The sequence below is a fragment of the Cebus imitator genome, unplaced genomic scaffold (genome assembly GCF_001604975.1).
Source record: "Cebus imitator isolate Cc_AM_T3 unplaced genomic scaffold, Cebus_imitator-1.0 Scaffold111, whole genome shotgun sequence".
Taxonomy (NCBI): Eukaryota; Metazoa; Chordata; class Mammalia; order Primates; family Cebidae; genus Cebus; species Cebus imitator.
This window is the reverse complement of record NW_016107426.1, coordinates 1,141,857-1,150,378: the sequence shown is the minus strand read 5'-3', so window position 1 is coordinate 1,150,378 and position 8,522 is coordinate 1,141,857. Positions and strand designations below refer to the sequence as shown.

Sequence of the window (8,522 nt, the reverse complement as noted above, 5' to 3'; positions counted from 1 at the left end):
CAGGAGGCTGAGGCAGGAGAATTGCCTGAACCCAGGAGGCGGAGGTTGCGGTGAGCCGAGATCGCGCCATTGCACTCCAGCCTGGGTAACATGAGTGAAACTCCGTCTCAAAAAAAAAAAAAAAAAAGATGTTCTCCTAATAACATTAGGTTACAATCCCTTTCTGATGGCAGATCAAAAAACGATAGTAGCCACTATTCATTGAGTATATAATATATGCCAGCCACTACACCAACTGTTTCACTTATTATTGACATTTAATCCCCATCACCTCAGGGTCACAGGTCCTGAGGTTATCCCCCCAACGTGTTTTTTTTTTTTTTTTTTTTTTTTGAGACAGTCTCGCTCTGTCACCAGGCTGGAGTGCAATGGCACAATCTCGGCTCATTGCAACTTCCACCTCCTAGGTTCAAGCGATTCTCCTGCCTCAGTCACCAGAATAGCTGGGACTACAGGCGAGCACCACCATGCGCAGCTAATTTTTGTATTTTTAGTAGAGACGGAGTTTCACCATGTTGGCCAGGATGGTCTTGATCTCTTGACCTCATGATCTGCCCACCTCGGCCTCCCAAAGTGTTGGGATTACAGGCGTGAGCCAGCGCGCCTGGCCGTTATCCCCTTTTATTATTTATTTATTATTTATTTATTTATTGTGAGACAGAATCTCCCTCTGTCGCCCAGGCTAGAGTGCAATGGTGCAATCTTAACTCACTGCAACCTCTGCCTTCCGGGTTCAAGAGATTCTCACGCCTCAGCCTCCCCAGTAGGGTATTACAGGTGCATGCCACCACACCTGGCTAATGTTTTGTATTTTTAGTAGAGACGGGGTTTCACCATGTTGGTCAGGCTGGTCTGGAACTCCTGACCTTGTGATCCACCCACCTCAGCCTCCCAAAGTGCTGGGATTACAGGCATGAGCCACTGCACCCAGCCTTATCCCCTTTAATTAATGAGAAAAATGTGGCCTAAAGAGTTTGAATTACTTGTTCACAATCATACTATTATAAACAGAGAAGGCAAGATTTGAACCTAGTCTTTCTGACTCTAAAACCTATGCCACTAGCCACCATACTATATTTAAGGCTAGACAATGACTAAAATACTGAGGAGAATCATCGACCCCAGGCTGCATTAAGTTACACTTCACTCTAGTCCAAGTAGTCTCTCAGAGACCCCAAGGGATAGAACTCAATACTAAAATGTTAACTCTTTTTTTTTTTTTTTTTTTTTAAAGACAGAGTCTCACTCTGTCACCCAGGCTGGAGTGCAGTGATGTGTTCTCAGCTCACCACAACCTCCACCTCCAGGTTCAAGCAATTCTCCCACCTCAGCCTCCCTAGTAGCTGGGACTACAGGCGAGCATCAACATACCCGGCTAATTTTTTCTGTATTTTTTGGTAGAGATGGGGTTTCACTATGTTGCCCAGGTTCGTCTCGAACTCCTCAGCTCAAGTGATCTGCCCGCTTCAGCCTCCCAAAGTGCTGGGATTACAGGCATGAGCCACCACACCTGGCCTAAAATGTTAACTCTTTAGCCTTAAAACCACCTGAGGCTTAGAATCTCAGATCAAGGGGTTTCACTGAGGTGACAGCCCCTGACACACACACAAACAGGCATGTACACGTATGCACACATGCACACATACTTCTTTGTCATTATTTATCACAGAGGAGGGCTCAAAGCGCCTTCTCTACTTACTGCAAATGCTCTGTAACCTTTACTCACCTCCATGCTAGACTTTGAATCTCCCATCACAGGCAGCAGCAGTGTTAGGACATCTTCACGATTTGAACCAGCATAGGCCAAGCCTAGCCTGCAAAAGCCATGGAGAGGCGGTCCCATGGATACAGCAAGGATATCCAAGGATACACCAAGAAGAGAACAAAAAGAGGACCGGTCATTCATTCACCATCTCAACAAACATTCGCCAAGAGCCAAATACCCAATACGCACAGTGATAGCCCCTGGCAATACACGTGAAAAGGGCCCAGTTCCTGTTCTCCAGAGTGCACAGGCTGAGCACTACCAGAAAGACAAGCGAGGAACCTTACCCAAAGATGGAACCAAGTCTCATGGTGTTGCTGTTGTGGAGAACATAGTCTGAGAGCAGTGCCAGAGCAGGGTCACACTCATTCCGGACCCCAGAGTTCACTATGCCACAGGCAAGAAGAGCTCCTGACTACAAAGAGCAAACAGATTCTTCACTCAGATACTCTACCTTCCTCACCACAAAGGATGCAACATGGGCCTCACTGCAGCACCCGCCTTAATTGGAGATTAAAAACTGGGCAGACCTCATCAGTGAGAGAGAGGCACTGCTAGGCACCAGAATACAGAAGGGGGAGTCCCCATGAGCGGGCTGTATCCAGACCAACCTTGATATAGTCCTCAGAGGAGTACAGGTACTTGTCAATCTGGGTGAGGCCACCATCCACATCCCACAGCAGAATCATGCCAAGGGATGCAGCTGCACTCAACATTCCTATACCAAGGAAGAATCTATTAGTCTGAAAATGGCCCCATCCTGAGGATCCTGTTATTATAAGAGCTCTCCCAAGAAATGCATGGTGGATCTAGTCGGATTATGGCTCCAAGAGGACAAAAGGAGTGATCAAAGCACAACAAAAGACAAAACGGGAACAGAATTATACCGTGGTCCTTGTTCTTGTAAAGCCATTTGTTGCCATCATCTGTTAGCAGCTTGTCTTGGCCAAAAGCTGCATTCACAAAGCCATTCACAAAAGAGGAGGCCAGGTTCATGCGGGCAGAGTCCACCTGAGAGCCACTGCCCCCAAACCCTGCAAAGGAGAGAAAGGAAAAGTAAGGAAAGAAGGTTTCAGGTAGGACAAGAAAGAAACATAGCATGGCAGCTGGTCTCTGGTTCTGAACTAGTCCCTCAGTATCCTGTAACTATATCCCCAAGCAGTGACCCAAAAAAAGGTTCATGGGAATTTTGAGCTCAACAGGAGAAGCACGTTGTCCAAGCCATCACTCCCAACACAAGGGGCCCAACTACAATCCCCCAATTCTCATACATAGAGAGCGCTACTCACTGCTGTTCTCTAGGTGAGTTTTGTAGATGTCATCGGGCACCTTGGGCTCCATGATGTCCAGCTGAAGAGAAGTCACAGGGTCACAACTGCTCCCCTAGAACTCCCCCAGCTGTCCCTTCTGCTATCCCACTGAATGGTAATTCTAATCAAGGAGAGTCTAGTCAGAGGGACGTAAAATGGAAGGCAGAATTACAACCAAAAGGCCTCGATGAAAAATGAGCAGTCTCACCTCCCGAGCTAAGGCCAAGAAGTTGCTGTTAAGCTGTACATTGGACATGATCTCTGTCAGGTCCTCATATTCCTCTACGTCTTCACTCAGCTCCAGGAACACCCCATGCCGGCCTAGCATGAATGCCATCTGCTTCTGTACTACCCTGTGGAGAGAGCCCGCACATCTGCTCACTACAGCCCACTAAGGGCACAGGAAAACACCCTCAAGCCCTCACCGGAAACTACAGCTCCCAGCTCTTCATGCAAATTCCCTAACTGTGGGCTTATCTCTTCCTTTGCCAGCTTCTTCCCTACATACACGTCCTTGCAGGAGGTGAAGATGTCTTCTACCAGCTCCATGTCATTGAGCATCAGTGCCAATCTCAGAGCTTCAGGGAAGCGGCTAAACTTTCGGAACACACCCAGGGCACAACGCAGTAGTGCTGAGTTCTCAGGCTCAGGCACGTAATTCACACAACTACAAAAGCAAAAGTAATAAAGAATTCAGGAAGTCCCACACACTCATTTTCCCCATCGGATTCACTTACCCAAAATAAACAGTGAATACCTACTATACACCAGGCACTGCGCTAGATATTAGAACTACTAAGAAGACACAAAGTCTCTGTCCTCAAGAAACTCACAGACATCAACAGATTAACTACAGCACGATGCTATGCTTGAGGAAATGCTCTGGCAAAATAGAGGAGGCAGAGTTGAGAGAGAGGTGCTGAGGAGGGCACACCTGCCACCCATCCCTACCGTGTTCACTCACCTGGTGAGATAAAGGCAGACCTTTGCATATGCATTCTCATCAATGTCCTTCTCCAGCATGTCTACCTGCTCAATTTCCATAAGCAGGTCGCAGGCCTCATGCTCTGCATTGTGGGCCATGTTATAGGGGACGATTTCCTTCACCAGAGTGAGCAGTGGCTCCCGCTGTACCTTCTCCGCGTCATCCAGCTCCTGCCACTCCTTAGCCACTTCTCCTGCCAGATGCCTACAGATACACCCAGACCATTAAGTACAGCTTCAGGAGATGCAATTCTCTATGGGTCAAAAAATACAGTGTCTGGGAAATTCAATACACAGATACTCCAAGATAGATAGTAATCTGAATTCTAAATTATCTTAAGAGACTCAGAGCCCCCTTCAGATTCCCAAGAAGAAAAGATCTTACCTGACATACTCATGACCCCATGATGCCAATTCCTCCTGGGAGCCCACTAGCCGATACTTGAGGCACTCGCGTTCCCCACTCATGGTCATGGCCAAAACAGAGATGATGTCAGCAGCAAAACGCTATAAAGAAAACATTCCTTTGAAGTCAAACCCAGCAGTCCAGCATTAGGGGAGCGTGCATTATGGAATCAAGATCATTGTCTCCCAAATTAACTATGTACATAGTACTAAAAATTTAACATGTTATCTAAGTCAAACCTCATAAAAACCAAGGTTGGTGTTGCTATCTCCATTTTTTTTTTTTTTTGAGACAAGAGTTTTGCTCTTGTCACCCAGGCTGGAGTGCAATGGTATGCTCTTGGCTCAATGGAACCGCTGCCTGCCAGTTCAAGTGATTATCCTGCCTCAGCCTCCTGCGTAGCTGGGATTACAGGTGCCCGCCACCAAGTCTGGTTTTTTTTTTGTATTTTTAGTAGAGATGGGATTTCACCATGTTGGCCAGGCTGGTCTTTAACTACTGACCTCAGGTGATCCGCCCACCTCAGCCTCCCAAAGTGTTGGGGTTACAGGTGTGAGCCATCGTGCCTGGCCACTACCTCCCTTTTAAATTAACACAGCTGAAGGGTGATAGACAAGGGATAATGTGGAGAAAAATGAAGGCTCTTAATTTTAGTTTAATTACAATTATAAACTATTAAAAGGTTTTAAGCAGAAAGGACCCACAACCAAGAAAGATCAGGATAGGTGCTACGTGAAAGACAGACTGTGTAGGAGAAAAGGACAAAAGCAAAAATGCCAGTTAAGAGGCGCTGCAACAGCCCATGCGGAAACTGAACATCTCCAGGATTAGGGTTGTACCAGCAGGCAGAGAAGTGACTGTGGAGCATATTTTAGACAAGAAAATACATAGGAGAGAAGGAAAGAGAAAAATCAAGGTTACACATAAGTTAAAAATAACCCATGCTAATGAAACCCTAAAGTCCAACACAAATGACAGAAACAGTGTCTTCTGAGAAGTTGATGATCCTCCTCTCAGCTCTTTTGTGGACATTTTGACTATGATGAACTCTGCTCAAATAGATCAGGCCTTAGGTCTATCAGGCTTCCTGTGACTCACAATAAGCCCCATGGTCTGGGTAAAAAGAATTCCTAAACGAGGCCTCTACCAGGTTTGAAACAGTTTTACCTTATTCTCCCCAGGGGCCATGTTCTCATAGATTTCCTTTAGTTTGCCATAGTGTGGACGCAGAAATTTGAGAGGCTTGGGCACTGAAGTCATGGAAGTCGTAGAAGAACGAATCTGCCTTCGCAATTCCTCCAGCGCTGGTCGATACAGGGATGTGTCCTTCTCCTGATCAAAAGATGACAGGGCTCAGACAAAAAGGAGTCACACCCCTCCAAGTCATAATACGGAGATATTTAACTTAACAACTCCCCCAAGGAAATAGCTGTGTCTTATTCATTCATCTGTGATTCCTTAACTCCCTTCACCCTGCCTGGCACAGAAACAAATGACCCAAGTTAAGGGCTAGGAACTCTGCTTCTCCCACAAAGAAAACTGCAAAACTGTACAAATACCCTTTTGTAATTCTCCTGCCTCCCAACATCATCGTTAACACTGACACTAAAATACAGCCCACCGCGCACAGGAGTTGCCTCAAAACGGAATAAAACAGGTGGGAAAGATCCAAACGTGCACCGAATCATGTTAACATCGTGACTCACCCCCAGTCGTTCCACGAGCATCTCCAGTTCATCTTGAAGCTGTTTATCCTCCTCGGACTGGAGGATTGGGAGAAACAAGCTCATGAAGAGAAGGAATCCCAAAGACGTCCTCCTCCCACTTACCCGGGGCAGGTGGACAAGGAAACAGAGTAGGAATGGGAAGCCGTGGTGGGAAATCAGCCTGGGTTCTGACCCAGGCTCTACCTGAATGCCACTCTAGGAAACGGAGGTGACAATGACCCGCCCGAGCCCACCTCACGCGGCGGTGGTGAGGGTTGGTGGGGACGGCAGAGGTGACAGCGCGGAACGGAGAATGAGGAGCAGAGAGGCAGGGTGCCGGGAGTCCCGGGGGTCGCCCCAACAGCCCTCTCCCTGGCGCGGTGGGGCCGTTGGGAGTCGGGGCCAAGGCCTGCGGAGCCGCCGTGACTCAGCCCTGCGGCCTCCTCCGCCGGCTCTCCGGGCCGCGCCTCACCAGCTCCTGCTCTTTGTCCTTGTCCCCGGCATCCCGCCGCTCCTTGCCGCTCGGCTTGTCGTCCGCGCCGCCGGGGGCCGCCGCCGGGGACTGCTGGGGCTGCACCGGCGCCTTGTCCCGACCTCCTTCGTCCATCTCCGCCGCTACTGCCCGCTCGCTGCGCGCGCACCCGTTCACACCTCCCTTTTTCCCAGACGGCCTCGCGCGCGTCCGCCACGGCGCCCCTCCTCCTCCAGAGCCCGCCTGCGACCGGAAACGCCGGGGCAAGCCCCGGCGCGCGGCGCCCGACCCACCTTCGCGGCCTGAGAGCCCCGCCCTCGGACCCCGCCCCCGGAGGCCGGCGAAGACTAACACTCCCAGCGTCCCCCGCGCCGTAGGCGCCACCCGGCCCCCTCCTCCCCGGAGTTTCCTGAAAGCCGCAGGACTTCGCCGTGTGGCGTTTGGGTACGCTGGCTGCTGTGGATGGATGGGCGGTCTGCGATCCCGGACACCGAGTTTTTCTCGGCCGTAGGTTTTTTTCATAACGGTGTAAATAGAACCCACGGTGACACTCCAGTTGGCTGCGTGGCGCGACAGACAAACTAGAGTTCTTGAAATCCGGGACGCTTGATGGCCGCCTGTTTAAACTCCGTGTTAACTGTCTAGCCCATACCACTGTGGAATATTAACTTCATTTGGTGGTGGCGGTTTTGAGACGGAGTCTCGCCCTGTCACCCAGGCTGGAGTGCAGTGGCGCGATCTCAGCTCACTCAGCCTTCCGAGTAGCTGGGATTACAGGTGCCCGCCACCACGCCCCCCCTAATTTTTGTATTTTTAGTAGAAACGGGGTTTCACTATGTTGGCTAGGCTGGTCTCGAACTCCTGACTTCAAGTGATCCGCCTGCTTTGGCCTCCCAAAGTGCTGGAATTACAGGCGTGAGCCATCGCGACCGACCTGTTAACGTCATTTGATATTCCTCCCCAGTTTCTGAAGGAGAATACTCTGCTATTCCCATGGCTACCATTTTAAATCCTTTGGGGAGCCAAATGCAGTAGAAGTTGATCAATAAAGTCCTGTGCTCCTCGCCAAATTCTGGAGCTAAAAGCAGAACAAGACAAGGTCTTCATGCTCTTCCTGTCTTCTCGTCTTTCCCTGTGAAGCCTTAGAAGGGGCGTGACTGATGCACTTTATATCAGTACTGCTTTAACGTGACTCCATGCACTTCTTACAACCTTTTGAGATTGCCAGGGTTATGTCCATTTTACAGAGGAGATATATCAAGTACTAGAATCAGGATTTAATTTATTATTTATTTTTTTGAGCTGGAGTTTTGCTCTAGTTGCCCAGGCTGGAATGCAATGGCACAATTCAGCTCACCGCAACCTCTGCCTCCTGGGTTCAAGTGATTATCCTGCTTCAGCCTCCCGAGTAGCTGGGCTTAGAGGCATGCACCAGCACACCCGGCTAAGTTTTGTATTTTTGGTAGAGATGCGGTTTCACCATTTGGCCAGTCTGGTCTTGAACTCCTGACCTCAGGTGATCCTCCTGCCTCTGCCTCCCAAAGTGCTGAGATTACAGGCGTGAGCCCCCGCACGCGGCCCCATGTCTTCCTTCTATCAGATCCCAGATTTTGTGCCATCTTCAGTCACACCCCAACCAGTACCTTAGAGGAGGTGAGTTGATGTGGCTTTAATAAAGCTCAGGAGACTCCAGATGAAGAGTAAATGAACAGGTGTACTATGTTTCAACACTTTGTAGGTTTGAAATGTTTTGAAATAAAACGTTGAGGGCAAGAGAACACAAGCTTTAGAGATAGATCTGGTGTTTACCAAATTCTGCCATTCACTGGCCATGAGGCTTGGGCAAGCTACCTAACTTCTCTCAGCCTGATTTCTGTTT

General features: G+C 49.2%; 1 protein-coding gene across 1 annotated transcript in view; it reads right to left on the bottom strand.

Moving 5' to 3' along the window:
- Positions 1-7,317, bottom strand: part of PSMD2 (proteasome 26S subunit, non-ATPase 2) — an 11,277-nt gene extending 3,960 nt beyond the window's left edge. Inside the window, exons 1-12 of the mRNA XM_017538345.2 lie at positions 6,644-7,317; positions 6,172-6,228; positions 5,633-5,797; positions 4,445-4,566; positions 4,040-4,264; positions 3,584-3,742; positions 3,284-3,428; positions 3,055-3,115; positions 2,653-2,799; positions 2,377-2,483; positions 2,053-2,180; positions 1,727-1,814 (exon numbers count right to left, since the gene is read on the bottom strand). Of these exons, the coding sequence (XP_017393834.1) occupies positions 1,727-1,814; positions 2,053-2,180; positions 2,377-2,483; positions 2,653-2,799; positions 3,055-3,115; positions 3,284-3,428; positions 3,584-3,742; positions 4,040-4,264; positions 4,445-4,566; positions 5,633-5,797; positions 6,172-6,228; positions 6,644-7,165 (1,926 nt within the window). The 5' untranslated portion in view covers positions 7,166-7,317. The remainder of the gene's footprint in view (positions 1-1,726; positions 1,815-2,052; positions 2,181-2,376; positions 2,484-2,652; positions 2,800-3,054; positions 3,116-3,283; positions 3,429-3,583; positions 3,743-4,039; positions 4,265-4,444; positions 4,567-5,632; positions 5,798-6,171; positions 6,229-6,643) is intronic.
- Positions 7,318-8,522: the final 1,205 nt, after the last annotated feature.